The 27,289-nt window shown below is 46.0% G+C and overlaps 1 protein-coding gene across 2 annotated transcripts in view; it reads left to right on the plus strand.

Moving 5' to 3' along the window:
• Positions 1 to 27,289, plus strand: part of ZGLP1 (zinc finger GATA like protein 1) — a 117,866-nt gene that overhangs the window by 82,439 nt on the left and 8,138 nt on the right. Inside the window, exons 3-6 of one of the 2 annotated variants that reach the window (XM_063930201.1) lie at positions 6,135 to 6,238; positions 6,849 to 6,942; positions 8,509 to 8,716; positions 26,885 to 26,963. In XM_063930201.1, coding sequence (XP_063786271.1) covers positions 6,135 to 6,238; positions 6,849 to 6,942; positions 8,509 to 8,716; positions 26,885 to 26,890 — 412 coding nt within the window. In that variant the 3' untranslated portion in view covers positions 26,891 to 26,963. Of the gene's footprint in view, positions 1 to 6,134; positions 6,239 to 6,848; positions 6,943 to 8,508; positions 8,717 to 26,884; positions 27,015 to 27,289 lie in introns of those variants that run through there. The other variant, XM_063930202.1, reaches the window with a different exon arrangement.

The following is a 27,289-nucleotide window of genomic DNA, read 5'->3' on the forward strand; positions in this document are numbered from 1 at the left end:
TGGAGAGGACGCCAGCCACGTCCTCTCCCTATCAATCTCAATGCACGTGTGAAAATGGCGGCGACGCGCGGCTCCTTATATAGAATCCGAGTCTCGCGAGAATCCGACAGCGTCATGATGACGTTCGGGCGCGCTCGGGTTAACCGAGCAAGGCGGGAGGATCCGAGTCTGCTCGGACCCGTGAAAAAAACATGAAGTTCGTGCGGGTTCGGTTTCAGAGAAACCGAACCCGCTCATCTCTACTATATACTGACATATAGGGTGATTTTCAGTCACAAATTGTGTAGTCAATAACAGGTTAATACCATGTCTGTGAGCGGCAAAAGTGATGAGGAGAATTTATCAAGCACTCCTACAGCCCTAACATGCTTATCTTGTAAGTCAGGGGTAATTGATATGAATCAATTGGTCACTTATGAGGGGTTGTGTGCAAACTGTTTCGCTTTTCAGCAAAGTAAGAAACAGGAGTTGGTTCAACCACCAACAGAGCCACCATGGAATATGTGCGCAAAGACTCTGTCTTCAATAGCGGACAGGTTAGCTCCGGTAGTACCACCTCAAGGGTTCGGTTACACTATGAACCCATACATGCAGCTCCCTTCCTTTGGTTTGGTTCCAGTAGCCTCTACAAGCAACCAAGGGACAGGTAAGACTAAGACAGATACATCTGTATGGCAGACTATACAAGATGATACATCGGATGATGATGATGATACAATAGATTCAACTCCGTTTGATGATCAGTCGCAGAGCTTTAGTTCAGAGGATGTAGCTGAACTTATTAATGCTGTGAAGGCTGTTCTGTCGTTGGAAGAGCCAGCCAAGACAGTGTTAAAAGCTAAAGCACCTGTATTTAAACGAACAAAATCAGTGAAAGCTGAATTCCCAGCGTCAGATGAGCTGACGGAAATGATGGATGAGTCTTGGGCAGCGCCCAGTAAAAAGTACAAGATTCCTAAGAGATGGGATTCTTATTATCCATTTCCTGCTGTGGATTGTTCGAAGAGAGAAGTTCCTCCAAAAGTAGATGCACATGTTCTGCGACTCGTGCATAAATCTGCTTTACCACTGTCATCTACCTCATTGAATGATGTCACAGACAGAAGGGTAGAGAGCCTGTTGAAAAATATTTTTTCTCTAGTAGGAGCAGTGGTAAGACCTGCTATGGCTTCGGCCTGGGTAGCAAAGGCAATGGGCGAATGGATAGAGGAACTAGAGAACAGCATCCCTTCTCCTACTGGGGAACAAGAGGATCGTTTTTGCCGTTTAAGACAATCTGCCCAGTATTTGGAAGAAGCAGCAATTGATGTAGGTACAGTTGCTTCTAAAGCTTCAGCCTTGACAGTAGTCGCTCGCCGAGCAATTTGGCTACGTATCTGGAAGGCAGATGCGGAATCCAAGAAAGAATTGGAAGCATTGCCTTTTGTCGGTAATATATTATTTGGAAAACCCTTATCGGATATCCTAGAATCAGAGGCTGAATCGAAAAAGGTCAGATTTCCGGCTACCTATAACCCTAAGTCCAAGGGTTTAAAATTTTGCTAATTTCGTTGGCAAAGCAAAGCGAAAGCTAAAGAGGAGCCTAAGCAACCTCAGTTTAAATCTAGGGGTAGGAAGCAGTGGGCTAGCAAAAAGCCAGCTTCCAAACCTGAACAGAAACCGTCAGCCTGAAGAGACGGGCCTCCGCCTGGAGGATTCCAGGGTTGGGGGCCGACTCCTTATTTTTGCACACATATGGCAACAGTCAACAGCAAATGCTTGGGTGCAGAAGGTAGTATCTCAGGGGTATGGGTTCCCATTGAGGAGGCAGCCTCCTCAAAGATTTTTTTGCACCAGCCTGTCTCGTATAGAGTCGAAGGCCAATGCCCTGCAAGAAGCAGTCCAAAAATTACTGCAGTCGGGTGTGATTGTCCCAGTACCTCCATCACAAAAGGGACAGGGGTATTACTCCAATCTGTTTCTAATCCAGAAGCCAAATGGGTCATATCGACCAATTGTAAATCTGAAAATGCTGAACAGATACATATGGATCCCGAAGTTCCACATGGAGACATTACGCTCCATAATGTTGGCTATGGAACCGGGAGATTACATGGTATCTCTGGATGTACGGGATGCTTACCTGCATGTGCCTATAGCACTGTCGCATCAGTGTTACCTCAGGTTTGCCATCCTCCAGGAACATTTCCAGTTCCAAGCTCTGCCTTTCGGGCTAGCTACAGCACCCAGGGTGTTTACCAAGATCATGGTGGTTATGGCAGCTTGTCTGCGCAAACAGGGGATAAGAATATTCCCATACCTAGACGACCTATTAATCTTAGCACAGTCGCAAGATTTACTGTTGAGCCATCTTCAACAGACGATAGTTTGTTTACAGAGACACGGGTGGCTCATAAATTGGGAAAAATCGTCCCTGAATCCGTCACAGCGGATGGTTCATTTGGGAGCCATATTGGATTCAAACCTACAGAAGGTTCTCTTACCAGAGAAAAAGATAGTCAAGGTGCAGGTCATTGCTCAGGAAGCGTTGCAGGTCCAGACAATGTCAGTCCATGCAGTAATGCGACTGTTGGGTCTGATGGTATCAACCTTCGACATGGTGCAATATGCGCAATTCCACTCCAGACCGTTGCAGCACCTTATTCTGACCAAATGGAACTGAAATCATCAGACGATAAAGAAGCAGATGATAAAGATTCCAGTAAACGTAAAAAGGTCTCTAGCGTGGTGGCTACAGACAGACCATTTAAACAAGGGGAGACCCTTTTGGATAAAAGAGTGGCAAGTCCTGACAACAGATGCCAGCCTGCAGGGCTGGGGGGTGGTACTCGGAAGCCTATGGTTCCAAGGAAAATGGACCGCAAGGGAAAGTCGCCAGCCAATAAATCTGTTAGAAATAAGAGCCATTTACTTGGCTCTGGTTCAGGCAAAGGACAATCTACAAGGAAGACCAGTCCAGATCCGCTCAGACAATGCGACGGCAGTAGCATACCTCAATCATCAAGGAGGAACTCACAGCAAGAGATTGTTGGAGGAAGTAACTCCATTCTAAAATGGGCAGAACTCCATCTCCCGGCATTGTCAGCAGTATTTGTCCCGGGTGTACTAAATTGGAAAGCGGATTTTCTCAGTCGGCACACTATTCAGGAAACCGAATGGGCACTACACCCAGAAGTGTTTCAGACACTGGTGAACAGATGGGGTCTACCGGAGGTAGACCTTATGGCGTCTCGTCTAAACAACAAAGTTCTGAGGTACGGATCAAGAACGAGGGACCCAGGAGCGGTCCTGGTAGACGCACTGTCAGTAGAATGGAGGTTTCAGCTGGCATATCTGTTCCCTCCAATATCTCTGTTACCCAGAGTAGTGAGAAAGATAAAACAGGCAAAAGGAGCAATCATTCTAATACCTCCAGCTTGGCCAAGAAGGCATTGGTACACAGATCTGTTGAGAATGTCCGTGGAAGCACCGATACTGCTCCCTCAACGTCCAGATCTGCTAATGCAGGGTCCTTGTTGTCACAGTCATCTGGATTGCCTATCTTTGATGGCGTGGCTGTTGAAACCTCTATCCTAGAGGCTAAAGGATTTTCGAAACAAGTAATCCAAACTATGCTTAGAGCAAGAAAGCCTTCTTCGGCCCGTGTGTATCATAGAATATGGCAAACCTATATTCATTGGTGTACTGGAAAAAATTTCAATCCGAGATCTTTTAAAGTAGCTAGGATTTTGGATTTCCTTCAAGCAGGATTGGATAAAGGGTTGAAAGTTGCTTCCTTGAGGGTTCAAGTCTCAGCATTAACTGTATGGTTTCAGCAGAAGATTGCTGATTTACAGGATGTACGTACATTTTTTCAAGGAGTAGTACATATTCAACCTCCATTTGTTCCTCCTGCAGCTCCCTGGGATTTGAATTTAGTTCTTAAATTTCTCCAGGGTCCTTTGTTTGAACCACTTGAGAGAGCAGATCTTAAGTAGTTAACGGTTAAAGTTCTTTTTTTACTGGCAATGGCATCAGCCAGAAGAGTGTCAGATTTAGGAGCATTATCATGTAAGTCTCCTTTCCTAAGTTTTTTTCCAGACAGAGCAGTTCTCAGAACGAGATCTAGTTATCTTCCAAAGGTGGTATCAAAGTTTCACCTGAATGAAGAGATTGTAGTCCCAGCTTTTCAGGTATCTGGACTATCTGCGGGAGAAGCATCGCTGGACGTAGTCCGAGCCTTAAGATTCTACATAGATCGTACTAGTGCCATCAGGAAAACAGATTCTCTCTTCATCCTCTACGGATTCCATAGGAGAGGTTGGCCTGCTAGTAAACAGACGCTGGCGAGATGGCTCCGAATGGTAATATCAGAAGCTTATTCTCATGCAGATCTCCCTATTCCGGCTAATGTCTCTGCACACTCTACACGTAAAGTAGGTCCTTCTTGGGCAGCACAACAGGGTGCTTCAGCAGAACAGATATGTAGGACAGCCACATGGTCTTCCATAAACACATTCATCAGACATTATGCCTTGGATACTTTTGCCTCTCATGATGCAGACTTCGGGCGAAAGGTCCTCCTGTGCAATCAGGATCGTCCCCACCACTAAATAGCTTTGGGAATCCCAATGTTATCCTGTGGATAATCCTGTGGACCCAGCCAGAGAAATATACGTTATGGTAAGAACTTACCATTGATAACGTGATTTCTCTTATGTCCACAGGTATCCACAGGGATCCCACCCTGACGCATCTGATTTGAGGATCTAGACAATCACTAAAACCTCTTCCTTCTTGTATGGAAGGGTGTGCATGTGTGTTCTTATCGCCTAAACAGGTCTCTGCCTGATGTTCCTGCCTAAAATCGCTGTGGAAAGAACTGATCTGACTGAGTCAGCGGGCGGGACTATATAGTGGAGGCCCCAATGCATCCTGGGAGGCCAGAAAGCTCGTGACCGTGTTGGTGCCATTTTCGCTGTCGCTCGACAATATCCCAATGTTATCCTGTGGATACCTGTGGACATAAGAGAAATCACTTTATCAACGGTAAGTTCTTACCATAACATATATTTTGGGGGGTGCGCAATACCTTTATTGCATGGGCGTTGGGGGGAGGGAGCGGAGTTCAACCACCTCTCTAGGACCACTTTAAGCACTGCCAGCAACCCTCCTTCACCTGGCCTCTGTGCTACTCATGGGCCAGTGCTTTGTGCATGCCCCCAGGCTCAATTTTGCCACCCAGCCCCTGCGTCTATAGGAGACAGACACCTCCTGCATGCATCTGCAAGATCACTATAACAGTCCTGCCCACTTGTAGGAGGGGGACTCCTGCTACCGCAGTACCTGGTGAGGAGAGGTGAGGAGACAGCCAGGTCACTGCACCTGTGCAATGGATATGGCAGGTGCATGTGCAGATGCCATGTTGCAACTGCATGCGCAAAACTCCGGCTTCTGTGGACTGCATCGGCTGCAACCCATAGAAGTCGGCTAGGGCTGTATGAAAGGCAGGAAATGGCTTTCTATTGGAAGCTAATCGCAGCCCGGTCTGGCAGTCCCAGAGGGAGGAAACGCCTCACTCTATAGTGTCTGTGACTGACAGGTAGGACTTTAATACAGGTAGTAAGTCACTGCCAGTCACAGTGTAGCCAGTGCAGTCACAGACTGCATCTGGCTTACTGACACTGAGTGTGGTGGCGGATTTTACTGGGAGGGGGCCAGCAGTCTTGCAGCCCAGAGGTAAAATCCCTCACTGATATAACAGTATGAACTTGTACATTCACATTGATACATATTAATACATTATAACTGTATGTGCTTGTGTATTATGACTGGCACATTAGAACAGTATGCACTGATACAGTATAACAGTATGCACTTGTACCATAGGCAAATCTATAATGGGTGCAAGGCATGCGGAGGCCCACACTGCACACGTATAATTATAGTTACTCTGGAGTCCTGCGGCGACTGGCGCTGCAGACATACAGTAAAACACTGGGAAAATGACCGCTGCAGGGCCCTATACTGTCTGACTTGTACATTATAACAGTATATTCTGATGCATTGTAGAACAGTACGCATGTGATATCACTGTGGCATCACCTTCTTATACATTTTTAAATGATCCTTATTGTTCATTGCTCTCTGTGCAGCCGGGGAAGAAGCCGCAGAAAGAGCACAAAATCCAACCTCCGTTTTAAATCCACATCAATATCCAGCGGGTCAGAGGATGATCAGATGCTGACATCTTTATCAAGTATGTAGTGTCATGGCACATTGTATTATATAGTGATCCTGCACATCCACTGCACTGCACTGTATAATGATACTGAGTATCTATACACTGATAATGATCATACAGAACTGTATAATGATACTGAGTATCTATACACTGATAATGATCATACAGAACTGTATAATGATACGGAGTATCTATACACTGATAATGATCACACTGCACTGTATAATGAATGATAGCATCTATCTACACATACTGATCCCTGTTTGGCAACACTTCCAGAATGTCTGGGAAAACTCCTGATTTCTAGGACATTCTCCCTGGATAGCAGAGAATCCTTCCTGATTCACGTGGAAACATGTCATCACGGATCCATGCTCACAGTGTGCCGCAGTATGTCATGCCATGATGCTGTGGGGTCAGGGCCGTGGGGTCAGGGCCGAGGGCACGTGAATTGCATTGTTACACTCCCTGAACTATTGGGGTCCCAAAGTTGGCAAAGTATGTTCTGACCACTCCAAATTGTATAGTGATAATGAGTGTCTGTACACTGATGCTGATCCTACTGGATCTCTGGACAGTGATGATCTCATTGCATTGTATAATAATACTGAGTATTTTCATCTAGGAAACAAACAATGCGCATCTTGTAAGACCCAGAAAACTCCTCTATGGAGGGATGCAGAGGATGGGACACCACTGTGTAACGCCTGTGGAATCAGGTAATGAATACTTTGCATACCAATAAAATACACTCTATGTAATACATAGTCTTACACTATGCACCTACTTCTTTATGTGTATATCTGCCAAAGTTTTTTTTGAGGGAACTTCACAATAGAAAAATTAGATGCACATGCGGTTTGTACAGTCACTAGATGTAGCTGACACTAACTTACTAGAACGACTACTTATCATTTGGCTTTATGAATCTTTCCTGAATCTACGCAGTGTCCCAGTGGCTATTTGTACACATTTCTATAAGTGATCCACATGCTTCTAGTCACATTACCACAATGACAATTACATACCATAAAAGCTGCTATACTTTATGTTGCACTGATATGTACATGATATACATAGGGTGATTTTCACGTTAGAAACTGATGGTACTTATGGGGTTTAAAGGGGTACATTTACTAAGCAGTGATAAGAGCGGAGAAGTGAGCCAGTGGAGAAATTTCCCCATCAACCAATCAGCAGCTCTGTATCATTTTATAGTATGCAAATTATAGATGTTACTTCAATGCTGATTGGTTGCCATGGGCAACTTCTCCACTGGCTCACTTCTCCGCTCTTATCACTGCTTAGTAAATGTACCCCAAAGTGAGGTAGGACACCAGTGACTAGAACAGTCAGTTGCAGAGATGCAGCTGCAGTGCAGTCCGAAATTCAAATAGAGGAGCCACACCAACTGCCAGTGAGTTCCGACCGGCGATGTTTGGCAGCGTTTGGGGGGGGGGGGGGGCATTTGGTGTGGCTCCCCTATTTTAATTTTGGCCTCGTCTCTGAAACTGTCACTGGTGAGATTACTTCTTTTTCTTACGTCTGGGTGCTTGCAGTCACCTATTTTCCTTTTATGTCTGCACATTTTTTCTCACTGTTGGCTTATTAGCTTGTAGTTTAGTCTGGGGTGCATGGAGCGGCCTTAAGTTCTCAATCTCCTTCCATTTTTTGGATGCTCCTTCTCTCTGAAGGTTCCTAGAATTCCAACCTCTTGTGGACTGTCCCTACTGACACAGGGGAAAGGGGCAACCCTGGTCTCGTGGCAAAGGAAGTCTGAGGCTCTTAGTCCTGTTATAGCTTGTGGCCACGGGTTGGGAGGATAAAAGGGTAACTCTACTCTAGGACAAAGCACAGAGAGTAATCTTCAGTTTTTGCTTTTACACTATGCCAGCTCTCCTGGGTGACACCAGTCTGATGTCACTACGGGGACCTGAGAATGGGGAGACCCAGACCTGCCAGGGAAGCATAACCATCTATGCCCCCCATTGGTGCACACTGCAGAGGGCCCCTAAAATGTTCTGATCATGCATGAGCACACCCCGGTACCAGGGCATACCCCTATCCCTTGGAGGCACAGATGTCATCCTCTGTGGCACTGGACACCTCCATCCTCTCTCTCTAAATTTCTCCCTCCTTATTACACTAAGTGGTCAGCATTTACCACCCTTTACATAAAGGTAAATCCCTTATTGCTCGGTTTTGTGAAACAATGTAGTTGTATAAGCAATGAAAGTGTGAATAACTTCTGTCCAAATACAATGAAAGCCTTCTTCTATTTCCAGGTTCTTGGCTCATCCTGTCCTGCCCCACCCTCACCCTTTCTCATGCTGTATTCAAGTGAAAGCAGCTACAGAGATCTCTGTATGGAAAATGTCTGACATGCAGCTCCCCTTCTACCCACTCATTCTTTCCACATGGAGCTGGAGGCTTGCCCACATTCTTCATTGTGCAGGGGAATTCCCACTTAGCACTTGTAATCAACTTTTTTCAGTGAGTCTGAAATGAAATGTTGAACTCCTTAGGCAATATTCTTTGCAAGGTTGCAGTGAATTCCTGTTCCTTCAGGAGTGTTACTCCTTTGTATGTCCTGTACTCCTGCACTTTGTTAATGCCAAGTCCCACTTATTTGGTCACTTTCCGCTCACCGACTACATAATGCTTGCTAGAGCCCTGGGAACTGCAGTCAAGGTTTACCTGAGGCTTCTCTGGACTGGAGGTACAGTAACCACAAATCCTTTAAGTTCATAATTTGAAAGAGGCTGTGTAAGTGATAGGACCAATCAGAAGCCACGGTATCTGTGATAATCCCTTCTTACTGGTCAGTGCATCAGCTCCTTTCTGAACCTTCATAAAGCATAAAGCTGAGACACAAACCCAGATTTATCAATTTCTGAGTCTGAAGATGGCAGTAGTCTACTTCGTGGATCAGCATCCCCCGGAAATGTCCTCTGTGCATGTGAGGTCAGCGGGATCGCGGATGCGCAGAAGCCCTGGCAACTCACTGAGCACATTGCAGGGAAGGGCTCCTTTCAGAACCCTTGTCCCAGCGGGTGCCCAATCATGAATCCTACCAATGTGATCTCATATTCCAATGCGATCCTGGGGGCTAATGTCATGCCCAGATCGCATTGAATATGCAATCAATGGTAAATGGGCCCCTTTGTTTTAGGAGCACAATTCAAGGTGCATGCCCACTTCTCAGACCCTGCAACTGTCCTTGCAAATCAGTCTGCACGTATCTTTGTGGGTTTGCTGGTCCACCTGGAAATGGGCATAGTGGATGCTGAGAAGTCACTGCAAAGTCCAAGCTACATGCACTGTAAGACCAGCCCCCTTCTTAGATTGAAACTTTCCATTTTGTCTCCTAAAAAAAAACCTGTTCTGTTTCTCCAAATTTATGTGGCATTCATGAGTAATGGGTCCCTGTAAGGGACAGAGCCCATAACCACATATGGGTAGAGTGAAGCAATGCTGGATGAATCTAGCAAGTGTTTAACTGCAGAAGTACAACCCGGAAGGTAAAAAATGAGCCTAATTATGCATCTGGGGAAGATATCTGAAATTTAGCAGAGAGCATCCCTGTAAATTGTCCTTTCTGCACCTTTATCTTGTATAATCTTGTCCCACAAAAAATAATCTTATTTCTGCAGCGGGGTACACTGGGTTCCACAGGGAATAGCATTGGGGTGTAGAGTAGGATCTTGATCTGAGGCACCAACAGGCTAAAAGCTTTGACTGTTCCCAGAATGAATAGCGCCGCCTCCTCTATAACCCCGCCTCCATGCAAAGGAGCTCAGTTTTGTAGTTGGTGCCTGCAGTGCAGGCATACAACAGGCAGCCCTCAGAAGAGCTTTTATAAGTGAATTTTGAAGACTTCAAGGGCTGCAGCAGTGACACTGCTCCATCACCTCCTCCAGCGGCGCTGTATACTCCCGTGTCCTGGTTGCTGGGTTCTTACAGCGGAGGCTCCTGTTTTCTTCAGTCAGGCACACAGACCACCGCAGCTCTCCAGAATCGCGTGGCCGTACTTAGGTAGGAGGTAAGAGGGTCCCCCAGGCAAGACCCGCTGGAAACCGCAATCCAGCGCGGCTGGTGGGAGGCAGGCCGCGGGCGCTGGCGTGGACTCTGTGGCAGTACAGGGACCCCACTAGACCACCCGGGCAGGGGCACAGGTTGGTTTTACTAAAAAACGTTTTTATATGGCCCACAGTACCCGGAGGTGAAGTCCAGCAAGGGGATAAGGCTCTGACCTGTAGCCCCAGCCCCTGGGCGCCATTTAGAGTAAATGTTCCCGCCCTGGAGCTGCATCTCTCTCTCTCCCTCACTCCCTGTCAGCATTTGGGCTCCATTTTCACATGCTGAGCTGATCCTGGGACTGTTTGGGTAAAACCTCCTCTGCAAAGCCGCCTGCATGTCAGCGCTGTGCATTTTACAGGACACTTAAGTATTCTACATGTCTGTTGACAGTGTTAGTTAAGAAACAGTGCATTTAGTCAGGGTTATGTAGTACAAGTACCCTGTGGTATACATCCAGTATTTACTGTGCACTGATGTATCTATACCTCCCAACTGTCCTGATTTTCGCGGGACTGTCCCGCTGTCCCACCCGCGGGCCACAGTATCCCACGGTGGGGTGGGGGGGGGGCAGTTGGGAGGGTCCTGCACAGAGCTTGGGAGGGTCCTGCACAGAGCAGCGGTGAATAGACGCTGCGCGCACGCGCACAGCGTCTATTCAGTGAAGACAGGAGGAGAGGGGGCATGCCAGCAGCTCACGGAGTGCTGGACATGCCCCCTCAGTGACTAAAACGGGGCGTGGCTCGCGATCGTGGGTCCTCCCGCGAAGCCACGCCCCTTTTTTTGGGAACGGGCTGCGAAGTGTGTCCCTCTTTACTTTAGATGAAAGTTGGGAGGTATGATATATCTATTGTTTGTATAGCTGTACTTAGTGTTACTTTGTATTGCTAGTCCAGTGCAGTTTTATTGCATGTCATAATTTCTGCATTGTTCATGTGACTGTGTGTGTGCATATACAGCAGCTGCTTGACTTCCATTTCGTGTATCTCACTCAGATTGCTATCCCTATATTTTGTACCCTGAGGGGGCTAAGTGCGTCATGGCTATTATTTAATATAGGTGTTTCACAGGATATACTTGTTGAGTATTTTTCTCTGTGTTTTCAATCACCATATACTTCTTGAATTCTCTGTTTGTGCTAATACACTGCACAGGGGGTTCTTGTTAAGGTATTAGACTGCTGATATTGTACTGAGTTGCCTGGGATTTGAGCTTACAGGTATGTCAGCTACAAGGGGCGACAGTGCTGTGGCTGATCCCACATTGTGTGATGGTGATGCTGCGGACATGTTAGAGGAAAACATAGCAGCAGAGGGTTCAGGTTCTGGGGGTTCCCTACCCCCCCAGTGAGACCGTAGCAACAGGGGTTCATAATGACCCACCTTGGGCTACTTTCTCCACGTTATTAAGTACGCTGGTAACTAGACTTACACCCCCTATGGGACCTCACGTGCCGGTACAACCGCATATTGTCCCTGTGGTTAATCCGCCATGGGCAGATCACCTGTCCACTCAGTTACAGCAACTGAACCACTCACTGACTAAACAGAAATCCAACCCTCGCCCGCCTAAGACCAAGGGGTCCTCTAAGCGGGCCATTACTTCCTCACAATCCACCCACGTCCCAGACACCTCGTCTGATGAGGATGGCGTGTATACTTATCCCACAGACACTGATCCAGATACTTCTGATGGGGAATCTGTCTCACAGGTGGATGTTCCTGACTTATTGGAGGCTATCAGACTAATTCTTCAAATTACTGATGACCCAGAGCCTGATGCCACCTCTAAGAAACCGGACAGATTTAAATGTCAGAAGATTGTTAGACAAGTTTTACCTCACTCTGACCACTTATTTGACATACGTCAGGAATCCTGGGAAAATCCGGGAAAGAAATTCACATCTCACAAGAAAATGCTGGCTCGCTATCCCCTCGCTGCGGAGCTATGTAAAAATTGGGAAACACCCCCGCCTGTGGATTCGCAAGTGGCACGGCTGGTGGTTTCCTCAGCTCTGCCTGTAACTACCGTCACTTCTCTGAAAGAACCAACGGATAAGCACGTGGAGGGTTGCTTAAAGGAGATTTACACCCTAGCAGGAGCTGTGCATCGGCCCACTACTGTAGCTACTTGGGTTGCAGAAGCTATTAAAGCGTGGGCTCAGGGAGTGGAAGCGTAGCTGCCTTCCAACTTTTCTAAGAATGCTAGACAATGTCTCTCGTATATTGTTACAGCCTCTCATTACATTAAGGAGGCGGCTTCTGATGCTGGTATTCTGGTGGCTAAGGCTTCTACTACGTCCATTTTGGCTCGCCGGATTCTTTTTGGAGAGGACCTCAACAAGATAGTGGCTGACTTAGCTTCTGCTAAAACAGCGTGTCTACCTAGTACTGCTCCTTCGTTGCCAAATGTTAAGAGTACTTCCTTTCGCTCCTTTCATCCTTCAGGTAAAGCAGAAGGTCAGGCATACCCAAAACAGGCTCGCACTTCCAAAACCACTAAGCCTAATCCTAAACGTGCCTGGGCTGATTGTCAGCCAGCTTCCAAAACTGACAAGCCTGCTGCATGACGGGGCGTGCCTCCCTCTGGGTGATCCCAGGGTGGGAGGCCGACTTCTAGGGTTTACCCAGGAATGGTTGAAGACCACTTCCGACGCCTGGGTACGGGAAGTCGTCACTCGCGGTTACACCATATCCTTCAAGAATCGTCCCAGTCATCGATTTAGCCTGACGGATGTCCCTTCGGATCATGTGAAGGCAAAAACTCTTCATTCGGTGGTACAGTCCCTCCTGGACACAGGAGTGGTAGCACAGGTGCCTTTGGCTCAGAGAGGTAAGGGGTACTATTCACCGCTGTTCCTAGTCCCGAAACCGAATGGGTCCTCTCGACCAATTCTCAACCTCAAGTTCTTGAACAAATCTGTGAGAGTCTCCAAGTTTCGTATGGAAACTCTTCGCTCTATTGTTCTGGCCTTGGAGCCCGGGGATTATATGGTCTCCCTGGACATACAGGATGCTTACCTGCATATTCCTATTGCAAAGTCGCATCAGCAGTACCTGAGGTTTGCTGTGGGCAACCTCCATTATCAATTTCAGGCTTTACCTTTTGGTTTTACCACGGCCCCGTGAGTCTTCACAAAGGTCATGGCGGTAATGATGACTGTACTCTGCCATCAAGGGGTCCTGGATCCTCCCATATCTGGATGACTTGTTGATCCTGGCAAATTCCCCAGAAATTCTCCTACATCATCTGGATTTGATGCTCCAGTTTCTGCAAGCCCACGGGTGGCTCATCAACTCGAAGAAATCTTCCCTGTTCCCTGCTCAGGGGGCGTTGTTGGACACTCACAACCAGCGGTTGTTCTTGTCTCAGAAGAAAGTCCTGAAACTTCAGGACAGGATTCGATGCTTCCTATCTCGTCCGCAAGTGTCGATACACTCGGCAATGGAAGTGCTAGGTCTCATGGTGTCAGCTTTCGACATGGTGGAGTATGCTCAATTCCAATCCCGCCCTCTGCAGAAACTGATTCTTGCCAAGTGGGACGGCCTGCCTCACCGGATTCGGTGTTACATGATCTCCTTATCTCCAGAGGTCCGTCTGTCACTAAGTTGGTGGCTGCAGGACCAACGTTTGAGCTGGGGTTGTCCCTTCTGGATCTCCAACTGGGTCCTTCTGACGATGGATGCCAGTCTGAGAGGTTGAGGCGCGGTGTTGGAGCAACACTCCCTTTAGGGTCGGTGGACCAGGGAGAAGTCTCTCCTCCCGATAAATATTCTGGAACTGCGGGCAGTGTTCCGTTGCGCTGAACTTGGCCCAGCATTTAGTACAGAACAGACCTGTTCAAGTGCAAGAGGGAAGTATCAAGGATTCTTAAGTGGGCGGAACGCCATCTACCGGCCTACATCGGCAGCATTCCGGGGGTCCTAAACTGGGAAGCGGACTTCCTCAGTCATCAGGACGTACACGTCGGAGAGTGAAGCCTCCATCCAGAAGTATTTTAACTCCTAGTAGACAAGTGGGGCCTCCCAGATGTGGACCTGATGGTGTCTCGACACAATCACAAGGTTCCGGTTTTCGGAGCATGAACAAGGGATCCTCAAGCAGCGTTCGTGGATGCACTGACAATTCCATGGAATTTTCGGCTGCCCTACGTGTTCCCTCTGGTGTCACTTCTGCCCACGGTAATAAGGAACTTCAAGCAAGAAGGAGGACTCCTACTTCTGATTGCCCCAGCGTGGCCCAGACGGCATTGGTTCTCAGACCTTCAGGGTCTCTCGTTAGAGTGTCCCCTTCCGCAGCGCCCAGATTTCCTCGTTCAGTTCCCTTGTGTATAACAGGATTTGGCCCGGTTGGCTTTGACGGCGTGCCTCTTGAAGCTTCGGTCCTGAGGGCCAAAAGTTTTTCTGAGGCAGTCATTCAAAATATGTTGAAGGCCCGGAAACCGGCTTCTGCCCGGATTTATCATAGGGTCTGGAATTCTTACTTTGCTTGGTACGCATCTAACAATCATGACGCTTACAAGTTTAGTACGGCCAAACTTTTGGCCTTTCTGCAACAGGGCCTGGACTTGGGCCTTCGTCAGGCCTCCATCAAGGTTCGTATTTCTACCTTGTCAGTTTGGTTTCAGAGAAAAATTGCGACTCTACCTGATGTTCATACATTCACTCAGGGTGTGTTACGGATTCAACCTCCTTACGTTCCGCCTGTGGCTCCTTGGGATTTGTCAGTGGTTCTGGAGGCATTACAGGGGTCTCCGTTTGAGACTCTTGAATCAGCAGACCTTAAGTGGCTTCCTCTTAAGGTTTTGTTTCTACTGGCTCTTGCCTCTGCTAGACGGTTGTCAGATTTGGGTGCCTTGTCTTGTAGGTCCCCCTATCTGATTTTTCACTGTGACCAGGCAGTTCTTAAAACACGTCCCGGGTACCTACCTAAGGTGGTGTCTTCTTTCCACCTCAATCAGGAGATTTGTCTCTCCTGAATTGTCTTCCAGAGAGCGGTCTTTGGATGTGGTACGGGCTCTCCGTATCTATGTGAAGAGGACAGCTCCCATTAGGAAGTTTGGTTTTCACAAACGTGGCTGTCCTGCTCACAAGCAGACCCTGGCCAGATGGATTAGAATGGTGATTGCACATGCTTATATACAGGCTGGCTTTCCAGCTCTTGCTACCATCAAAGCCCATTCTACTCTGTCTGTTGGACCTTCTTGGGCGGCCCGCCGTGGTGCGACCCTTGAACAATTGTGCAAGGCGGCTACGTGGTCCTCAGTGAATACGTTCATAAGGTTCTATGCCTTCGATACATCCGCCTCCCAGGATGCTTCCTTTGGACGCTGGGTTCTTTTGCCCGCTACAATGCGTCCCCTCCCATGAGGAACTGATTTAAGACATCCCCAGTGTTATTCCCTGTGGAACCCAGTGTACCCCGCTGCAGAAAACGAGATTTATGGTAAGAACTTACCGTTGTTAAATCTATTTCTGCAAGGTACACTGGGTTCCACAGGGTGCCCACCCTGACGCACTTAGCTTCTTTGGGTTTGTATGGCATTAGCCGCTGATACCTTCTCCTCCTGTCGTGAGAATGTGGTGTCATGGCTACTAAAGGTTGTCGTCTCTTTTACCTGCTACTGCATTGGACTTGTTAACAAAACTGAGCTCCTGTGCATGGAGGCGGGGTTATATAGGAGGCGGCACTATGCATTCTGGGAACAGTCAAAGCTTTTAGCCTGTTGGTGCCTCGGATCAAGATCCTACTCTACACCCCGATGTTATTCCCTGTAGAACCCAGTGTACCTCGCAGAAAGAGATTTAACAACAGTAAGTTCTTACCATAAATCTCGTTTTTTACATTTTGGATCAAAGAGGGCCCACTCAGGCCTTATCTGTACTGCATTCTTTAAAAGGTTTGTGCCCCCCACAGACAGCAACATCTCAGCCCACAGCCCACACTGTTCTCCGTAAAACCTGGTGCATTTATACAAAAACAGACCCGTGACATCACTAAATAGTCTTTGCACTGTTTTTGTGCACTTTTGTTGTTTATAATTGACCTTTACTGGTTGTGCGCCAATGCCAGGCTGAGAGCTCTGATGATTGGCGAATGCCTTGTTGAATCTGTAAGTAATTGCCTTTGGTCTCTGACAAGGTTAATGAGGTATTGCACTACCACCTTTTACTAGCTGCTGCTGGGTCAGAACTACAGATAATCAGCAGGTGCACCGCAGTGAGAACTTGGGTGCCCACCTATTTTGGTAAACCATCGATTCGCGCTGTCTTACTGTCACAGTACTTGCCATGCAGATTGCAATGCTATAAAAGGCAGAAGTGATGCTGTTGCCAGAGAACAAGACACAGTAACGTCATGATATTGCGGTCTGTCTCATAAGACCAGCTAGTGTGCACTGATCAAGTGTTGGGGCATATTTACAAGTGATCAGCTTTAAATAAATGTGTCTATGACACTGTAGTGTAAAACCTATTACACAATTGCATACTACCTAAAAACCATCAAATAGGTAATTTAGTACAATATAGGAGGTTATCCCATTAGGTCCAAATACTAGGGGTTTTTTTGGTTAGATTTATAAATGGCATTAAAAATACAAAAACAAATTCTGTCTTGTACAAAAATGTAGTAATAACATCAGATAAAAAAACAAAAACTTTTTACTCTATACAGACCGTAATTGATAATATATAAGAAAACCATTTTAAAAATAACCTGCAGATCTAGTGTAACCTTTGGCACTGCCCATACCATTTTTATTTTCGCTGCTATAGGCTAACGCCATGAGAAGATGGCTTTAGCAGCCGGCATTCCGGCTGTGGCTGCTGTCTGAAATGACTGTGGCAGATATCGCCAATATCTGCTGTGGTTTCTCCTTGTTACCTACTGGAGATCATTAATATTTGCCGGTATGCCATTTTCGGGGGATATGGTTCAAGTATACCTTAATAATTATGCCCCTTAATCACTCCACCATGGTCCTTTCACTAACTCACTCTGCAATGTGCCAGAGAGTGCAGTTGCCGGCATCCGCCCAAAGGTAGGATGGCTACAGGTGGTGAGAGGGGGTGCTGTGATCAGAAAATTGGGTGGGAGATATTGGGAGTTTGTGTAGCGCAAGATGCTGACCCATACTAGCTTTTATTATCTTAGTGTGGGCTGGTTATCGCTAGAGTGCCATGGGTACAGGTATTTTGTAATGTCTAAACTTAAGATTTAGGTAGTGGGGATGGTTGTGGGGGCAGAGGTCTTTAGTGTCTAGAGAGGGTGCAGGGGTGAGGAGAATGAAGATGGCACTGGAGATGTGGCTCATTTCAGAAAGTACAGAGATTATGGATGTCAGGTTTGAGATGTACTTACTGGAAGAACACTGAGGTTTATAGGGTTGCAGGTAGTTAGAAGACAGGTAATATGGAGAATAGTGCGATGAGGTGCAGAAAGTGGGAAGTGGAATTGGGAACTGGTGACAGGACAGGAATTGGGAAGTGGTGACCTAGGGGACGAGTCTCAATAATATGAAAATTCTACATACCGTGTAACAACAATACAGAAAAATTACTTTGATCATTGGGATAGGCATTTTCTGGTGACGGTGGGTTAGGGGTGCTCAGAGCCTATTTTTGCACCTGGGCCCTATACTACCTAGTACTGCCACTGAGCAGCTGCATACCTCCCAATATTTCAATGGAATAGGTGACGTGGATGGGTGTTGTATGATTTGCTGGACACATCATGGAAAGAGCATGTCTGCATGTATAAAATATGTTGTACTGAAGTCTCGCTACTTGTTTGAAAACTTGGTTGTTTCTAGACATGTACAATGGGGGTCATTCCGAGTTGTTCGCTCGCAAGCTGCTTTTAGCAGCTTTGCACACGCTAAGCCGCCGCCTACTGGGAGTGAATCTTAGCTTATCAAAATTGCGAACGAAAGATTCTCAAAATTGCGAATAGACACTTCTTAGCAGTTTCTGAGTAGCTCCACACTTACTCGGCATCTGCGATCAGTTCAGTCAGTTTCGTTCCTGGTTTGACGTCACAAACACACCCAGCGTTCGCCTAGACACTCCTCCGTTTCTCCAGCCACTCCCGTGTTTTTCCCAGAAACTGTAGCGTTTTTTCACACACACCCATAAAACGGCCAGTTTCCGCCCAGAAACACCCACTTCCTGTCAATCACACTATGATCACCAGAACGAAGAAAAAACCTCGTAATGCCGTGAGTAAAATACCTAACTGCATAGCAAATTTACTTGGCGCAGTCGCACTGCGGACATTGCGCATTAGCGACTAATCGCTCCGTTGCGAGAAAAAAAATAACGAGCGAACAACTCGGAATGACCCCCATTATGTGTTCCTGATCATCCAGGTGCAAGAGCAGGAATTTTGCAGAGCTTTTTGTACCTTCTGCTTTCACCAATAAAAGCTGCTTCTATCCTGCCAAGAAAGCCCAGTACATGTGCTTGTGTAGTTATGGAAAATACAGACTGTTTCATGATTTAAACAATGTTTTCTGGTCTAGAGGGGGGATGGTTTCCAGACACTCTTACAGCAGGTTTAATAAACACATTCTGCTAGATATAGCATTGAGATAACAATGTGCCTGCTTCATTTAGGAGATATTGAATTATTACTGCAAATTGTGTAAAACTATTTATTTATTTTTATTTATATAAAAATTATTTTTAGAAATATTTCTGCCACATACAAATATCCACTGAACCTTCACATTACTTCATATAATCTCTCCTTATAACTCCATCTGTTACTTCATAAAACCTCCCCTATAATTCTACCTATTACTCCATATAACCTCTCTGTGGGGTATATGCAATAGCGGGCGAATTGGCAAAAAAGGCGAATTCCGGGACGTTTTCGCCTCCAAAAATCAATTCGCCTATGCAGTGCAGTCATTTTTCGCAAAAAAACGGCCCGTCAAAATTCGCCTTTTCTCAATTCGCCTTTTTCCGAATTCGCCTTTTTTGCAATGGTACAGATGCTGCAATTCGCCTCCAGCATATTCAATTCAAGTTTGGAAATTCGCCTGCAGTGCTTTTAGACAGCAAATTCGCGATTTTCACTCCGCCACACTTTGGAGGGTGAAAACAAATTAAAAAATTTTAAACATGTTTTTTTTTGTGTTTTTTTTTTTAGGAATAGCAGATCTATTTATATTAGAAGGGATTAGGTACTTTTTTTTTTTTGGGGGGAGGCACAAATATTATTTATATATTTTTTAAAATATTATTATTATTTTTTTTTTTTATTGCTGGAACGGTAAAATCAGGAAAAAAAATGGCGTGAGGTCCCCCCTCCAAAGCATAACCAGCCTCGGGCTCATTGAGCTGGTCCTGGTTCTAAAAATGCGGGGAAAAATTGGGCATGGATCCCCCGTATTTTTAAAACCAGCACCGGGCTCTGCGCCTGATGCTGGTGCCAAAAATACGGGGGACAAAACGAGTAGGGGTCCCCCGTATTTTTAACACCAGCATCGGGCTCCACTAGCTGGACAGATAATGCCACAGCCGGGGGTCACTTTTATACAGTGCCCTGCGGCCGTGGCATCAAATATCCAACTAGTCACCCCTGGCCGGGGTACCCCGGGGGAGTGGGGACCCCTTCAATCAAGGGGTCCCCCCCCCCCAGCCACCCAAGGGCCAGGGGTGAAGCCCGAGGCTGTCCCCCCCCCCATCCAATGGGCTGCGGATGGGAGGGCTGATAGCCTTTGTGTTTAAAAAAAAGATATTGTTTTTTCCATTAGTACTACAAGTCCCAGCAAGCCTCCCCCGCAAGCTGGTACTTGGAGAACCACAAGTACCAGCATGCGGGAGAAAAACGGGCCCGCTGGTACCTGTAGTACTACTGGGAAAAAAATACCCAAATAAAAACAGGACACACACACCGTCGACAGTAAAACTTTATTTCACACTACCGACACACACATACTTACCTATGTTCACACGCCGACATCGGTCCTCTTCTCCCTGTAGAATCCACGGATACCTGAAAAGCAAAGTTCAATATACTCACCTTACCCTGGGTCCAGAGATAAATCCACGTACTTGGCAAAAAAAAAAAACGCATTTACCCGCACCAAAAACGGACTGAAAGGGGTCCCATACTGACACATGGGACACCTTTCCACGATTAAGATCTGTCAGTGACAGCTGTCACTGACAGGTCTCTAAGCCAATCAGGAAGCGCAACTTCGTTGCGCTCACCTGATTGGCTGATCGCTGTGACAGCGCATCGCACAGCTCCCTCCATTATATTCAATGGTGGGAACTTAGCGGCTAGCGGTGAGGTCACCCGCCGGTCAGCGGTGACCGGCGGGTGACCCCACCGCTAGCCGCTAAGTTCCCACCATTGAAAGTAATGGAGCGGCTTTGCGAGGCGCTGTCAGAGTACAGACGGCGTCCAGCCAATCAGGTGAGCGCCACGGCAGTAGCGCTTCCTGATTGGCTGAAGGGACATCAGTGACAGGAGTCACGTGATGTCACGGCATTCGGGGGAAGGGATCTGATGTGAAAACATTGGACCCCTTTCAGTCCGGTATGGCTCGTGTTCGGTTTGTTTTTTTACAAAGTACGTGGATTTACCTCTGGACCTCTGGATGCTGGAAGGTGAGTATAATTTTTTGACAGGTACCCTCGGATCGTCGGAGATCGTTGCAGTCGGCGTGTCAACACAGGTAAGTATGTGTGTGTCGGCGTATGAAATAAAGTTTTACTATCAAGGTGTGTGTGTCCTGTTTTTATTTGGGTATTTTTTTCCCAGTAGTACTACAGGTACCAGCGGGCCCGTTTTTCTCCCGCATGCTGGTACTTGTGGTTCTCCAAGTACCAGCTTGCGGGGGAGGCTTGCTGGGACTTGTAGTACTAATGGAAAAAACAATATCTTTTTTTTTAACACAAAGGCTATCAGCCCTCCCATCCGCAGCCCATTGGATGGGGGGGGACAGCCTCGGGCTTCACCCCTGGCCCTTGGGTGGCTGGGGGGGGGACCCCTTGATTGAAGGGGTCCCCACTCCCCCGGGGTACCCCGGCCAGGGGTGACTAGTTGGATATTTGATGCCACGGCCGCAGGGCACTGTATAAAAGTGACCCCCGGCTGTGGCATTATCTGTCCAGCTAGTGGAGCCCGATGCTGGTGTTAAAAATACGGGGGACCCCTACTCGTTTTGTCCCCCGTATTTTTGGCACCAGCATCAGGCGCAGAGCCCGGTGCTGGTTTTAAAAATACGGGGGATCCCTGCCCGATTTTTCCCCTGCATTTTTAGAACCAGGACCAGCTCGAAGAGCCCGAGGCTGGTTATGCTTTGGAGGGGGGACCCCACGCCATTTTTTTTTCGGGTTTTTCCCCGTTTTTCCCCGTTTTTTAAAATCACGGTAAAATCCGCAAAATCGGCCGATTTTCGCCCGCGACTCTGGCGAATCCGTTTTTCATTGCATATGGTGAATTCCGGAAGCCACCTTCCGGAATTCACCTGGCGAATTTGGTCGAATTGAAAAAACGGCGATAATTGCCGCGATTTCGCCCGCTATTGCATATACCCCTATAACTCATCCTATTACTCCATAAACCCTCTCCCTATATATCCTCCTATTACTCCATATACCCTCTCCCTATATATAGTCCTATTACACCATATAACCTCTCCCTATATCTCCTCCTAATACTCCATATAACCTCTCCCTAGATCTCCTCCTATTACTCCATATAACCTCTCCCTAGATCTCCTCCTATTACTCCATATAACCTCTCCCTATATCTCCTCCTATTACGCCATATAACCTCTCCCTAGATCTCCTCCTATTACTCCATATAACCTCTCCCTATATCTCCTCCTATTACTCCATATAACCTCTCCCTATACTGTATCTCCTCCTATTACTCCATATACCCTCTCCCTTTATCTCCTTCTATTACACCATATATCCTCTCCCTCTATCCTCTCCTATTACCCTATATAAACTCTCCCTATATCCCCTTTCTATTACTTCATATAACCTCTCACTCTAACTCCTATTAATAACCTTTCCCTATAACTCCCCCTTTTACTCCATATAACCTCTCCATATATCTCCTATTACTCCATATAAACTCTTCCTATAACTTCCCCTATTACTCTATATAACCTTTTCCTTTATCTCCTATTACTCCATATAACATCTACTTATATCTCCTCCTATTACTCCATATAACCTCTCCCTATACTGTATCTCCTCCTATTACTCCATTTAACCTCTCCCTATATCTCCTCCTATTACTCCATATACCCTCTCCCTACATCACCTCCTATTACTCCATATACCCTCTCCCTACATCACCTCCTATTACTCCATATAACCTCTCCCTATATCTCCTCCTGTTAATCCATATAACCTCTCCCTATATCTAGTCCTATTACACCATATAACCTCTCCCTATATCTAGTCCTATTACACCATATAACCTCTCCCTATATCTCCTCCTATTACTCCATATACCCTCTCCCTTTATCTCCTCCTATTACACCATATAACCTCTCCCTCTATCCTCTCCTATTACCCTATATAAACTCTCCCTATATCCCCTTTCTATTACTTCATATAACCTCTCACTATAACTCCTCCTATTAAACCATATAACCTTTCCCTATATCTCCTATTACTCCATATAAACTCTTCCTATAACTTCCCCTATTACTCTATATAACCTTTCCCTTTATCTCCTATTACTCCATATAACATCTTCTTATATCTACTCCATATAACCTCTCCCTGTACTGTATCTCCTCCTATTACTCCATATAACCTCTCCCTATATCTCCTCCTATTACTCCATATAACCTCTCCCTATATCTCCTCCTATTACTCCATATACCCGCTCCCTATATCTCCTCCTATTACTCCATATAACCTCTCCCTATATCTCCTCCTATTACTCCATATAACCTCTCCCTATGTCTCTTCATATTACTCCATATAACCTATCCCTATATCACCTCCTTTTTCTCCAAATACCCTCTCCCTATAGCTCCTCCTATTACTCCATATACCCTCTCCCTATATCTCCTCCTATTACACCATATAACCTCTCACTCTATCCTCTCCTATTACCCTATATAAACTCTCCCTATATCCCCTTTCTATTACTTCATATAACCTCTCACTATAACTCCTCCTATTAATCCATATAACCTTTCCCTATAACTCCCCCTTTTACTCCATATAACCTCTCCATATATCTCCTATTACTCCATATGAACTCTTCCTATAACTTCCCATATTACTCTATATAACCTTTCCCTTTATCTCCTATTACTCCATATAACATCTACTTATATTTCCTCCTATTACTCCATATAACCTCTCCCTATACTGTATCTCCTCCTATTACTCCACATAACCTCTCCCTATATCTCCTCCTATTACTCCATATACCCTCTCCCTACATCACCTCCTATTACTCCATATACCCTCTCCCTACATCACCTCCTATTACTCCATATAACCTCTCCCTATATCTCCTCCTGTTAATCCATATAACCTCTCCCTATATCTAGTCCTATTACACCATATAACCTCTCCCTATATCTAGTCCTATTACACCATATAACCTCTCCCTATATCTCCTCCTATTACTCCATATACCCTCTCCCTTTATCTCCTCCTATTACACCATATAACCTCTCCCTCTATCCTCTCCTATTACCCTATATAAACTCTCCCTATATCCCCTTTCTATTACTTCATATAACCTCTCACTATAACTCCTCCTATTAAACCATATAACCTTTCCCTATATCTCCTATTACTCCATATAAACTCTTCCTATAACTTCCCCTATTACTCTATATAACCTTTCCCTTTATCTCCTATTACTCCATATAACATCTTCTTATATCTACTCCATATAACCTCTCCCTGTACTGTATCTCCTCCTATTACTCCATATAACCTCTCCCTATATCTCCTCCTATTACTCCATATAACCTCTCCCTATATCTCCTCCTATTACTCCATATACCCGCTCCCTATATCTCCTCCTATTACTCCATATAACCTCTCCCTATATCTCCTCCTATTACTCCATATAACCTCTCCCTATGTCTCTTCATATTACTCCATATAACCTATCCCTATATCTCCTCCTATTACTCCATATAACCTCTCCCTATGTCTCTTCATATTACTCCATATAACCTATCCCTATATCACCTCCTTTTTCTCCAAATACCCTCTCCCTATAGCTCCTCCTATTACTCCATATACCCTCTCCCTATATCTCCTCCTATTACTCCATATACCCTCTCCCTATATCTCCTCCTATTACTCCATATAACCTCTCCCTATATCTCCTCCTATTACTCCATATACCCTCTCCCTATATCTCCTCCTATTACACCATATAACCTCTCACTCTATCCTCTCCTATTACCCCATATACCCTCTCCCTATATCTCCTCCTATTACTCCATATAACCTCTCCCTATATCTCCTCCTATTACTCTATATAACCTCTGCCTATATCTCCTATTACTCCATATAACCTCTCCCTATATCTCCTCCTATTACTCCATATACCCTCTCCCTATATCTCCTCCTATTACACCATATAACCTCTCACTCTATCCTCTCCTATTACCCTATATAAACTCTCCCTATATCCCCTTTCTATTACTTCATATAACCTTTCCCTATAACTCCCCCTTTTACTCCATATAACCTCTCCATATATCTCCTATTACTCCATATGAACTCTTCCTATAACTTCCCATATTACTCTATATAACCTTTCCCTTTATCTCCTATTACTCCATATAACATCTACTTATATTTCCTCCTATTACTCCATATACCCTCTCCCTATATCTCCTCCTATTACTCCTTATACCCTCTCCCTATGGGGGTCATTCCGACCTGATCGCTTGCTTGAAATTCCTTATTACCCTGGGCAGGAGTGACACCGGAGGGAACACGTACGGCTGCCGAAAGTTCCACAGAATTGCCAGGGCATCCACGAACGCTGCATGAGGATCCCTTGTCCGTGCTCCGAAGACCGGAACCTTGTGATTGTGTTGAGACGCCATTAGGTCTACATCTGGCCGCCGTTTATGGGGAGCGGTTCGGCCAATGCAGGTGTGGCCGGAACTTTGGGGGGGGGGGGGGGGCGGGACACGGCGGCTGCATGACTTCACACGCAACCGCTGCGAGCTGGGGAGCGTCGAGTAGCTCCCGGCCAGCACACTAAAGCTGCGCTGGTCGGGAGCTACTCTTGAAGTGCAAAGGTATCACCGCTGTGCAATGCCTTGCACTTCTGCAGGGGGGGGGGCGGCACAGACATGCGGGGCGGACTAGCCCTGTGCTGGGCGTCCCCCCGCATATCAGTGTGAATGATCGTAGCTGTGCTAAATTTAACACAGCTACGATCAACTCGTAATGGACCCCTATATCTTGGACCCCTATATCTTCTGCTATTACTCCATATACCCTCTCCTTATATCTCCTGCTATTACTCCATATAACCTCTCCCTATACCTCCTCCTATTACTCCATATACCTCTCCCTATATCTCCTCCTATTACTCCATATACCCTCTCCCTATATCTCCTCCTATTACTCCATATACCCTCTCCTTATATCTCCTCCTATTACTCCATATACCCTCTCCCTATACCTCCTCCTATTACTCCATATACCCTCTCCCTATATCTCCTCCTATTACTCCATATACCCTCTCCTTATATCTCCTCCTATTACTCCATATACTCTCTCCCTATACCTCCTCCTATTACTCCATATACCCTCTCCCTATACCTCCTCCTATTACTCCATATAACCTCTCCCTATACCTCCTCCTATTACTCCATATAACCTCTCCCTATATCTCCTCCTATTACTCCATATACCCTCTCCTTATATCTCCTCCTACTACTCCATATACTCTCTCCCTATATCTCCTCCTATTACTCTATATACCCTCTCCCTATACCTCCTCCTATTACTCCATATACCCTCTCCCTATATCTCCTCCTATTACTTCATATAACCTCTCCCTATATCTCCTCCTATTACTCCATATACCCTCTCCTTATATCTCCTCCTATTACTCCATATACTCTCTCCCTATACCTCCTCCTATTACTCCATATACCCTCTCCCTATACCTCCTCCTATTACTCCATATAACCTCTCCCTATATCTCCTCCTATTACTCCATATAACCTCTCCCTATATCTCCTCCTATTACTCAATATACCCTCTCCCTATATCTCCTCCTGTTACCCCATAAAACATCTCCCTATATCTCCTCCTATTACCCCATAAACCCTCTCCCTACAGTATATCTCCTCCTATTACCCCATATAACATCTCCCTATATCTCCTCCTTTTACCCCATATACCCTCTCCCTACAGTATATCTCCTCCTATTACCCCATATACCCTCTCCCTATATCTCCTCCTATTACTCCATATACCCTCTCCCTATATCTTCTCCTATTACCCCATATAACCTCTCCCTATATCACCTCCTTTTTCTCCATATGCCCTCTCCCTATAACTGCTACTAATACTACAATATGACCATTACAAATATTAGGTATAAAAAATATGGATTGAGATGTGGACAGTGCTGGAATATCCCCAAGAAAGATGGAAAATCATGCACCAGATACTGTGGATGTGGAGGGACGTTCAGAGCTCCCATGTGAAAGAGGAAGCAATGACAGGTGACTGCTTCCCTCCTGGGCACTATCAGCCTCTAGTTTCTGTGTATTTGTGTCTTGCCTCTGTTTGTTTTTGAATACATAAAATGTACTTGGATTTTTTATCACTGTAAATCTCTGTCTAGATTGTACGAGAAGTTTGATCCGGTTACCAGTTCTATTTATTTCTCTGTCGTCCTAGTGGATGCTGGGAACTCCGTAAGGACCATGGGGAATAGACGGGCTCCGCAGGAGACTGGGCACTCTAAAAGAAAGATTAGGTACTATCTGGTGTGCAC

Source organism: Pseudophryne corroboree, chromosome 6 (genome assembly GCF_028390025.1).
Source record: "Pseudophryne corroboree isolate aPseCor3 chromosome 6, aPseCor3.hap2, whole genome shotgun sequence".
In the NCBI taxonomy this organism is placed as follows: Eukaryota; Metazoa; Chordata; class Amphibia; order Anura; family Myobatrachidae; genus Pseudophryne; species Pseudophryne corroboree.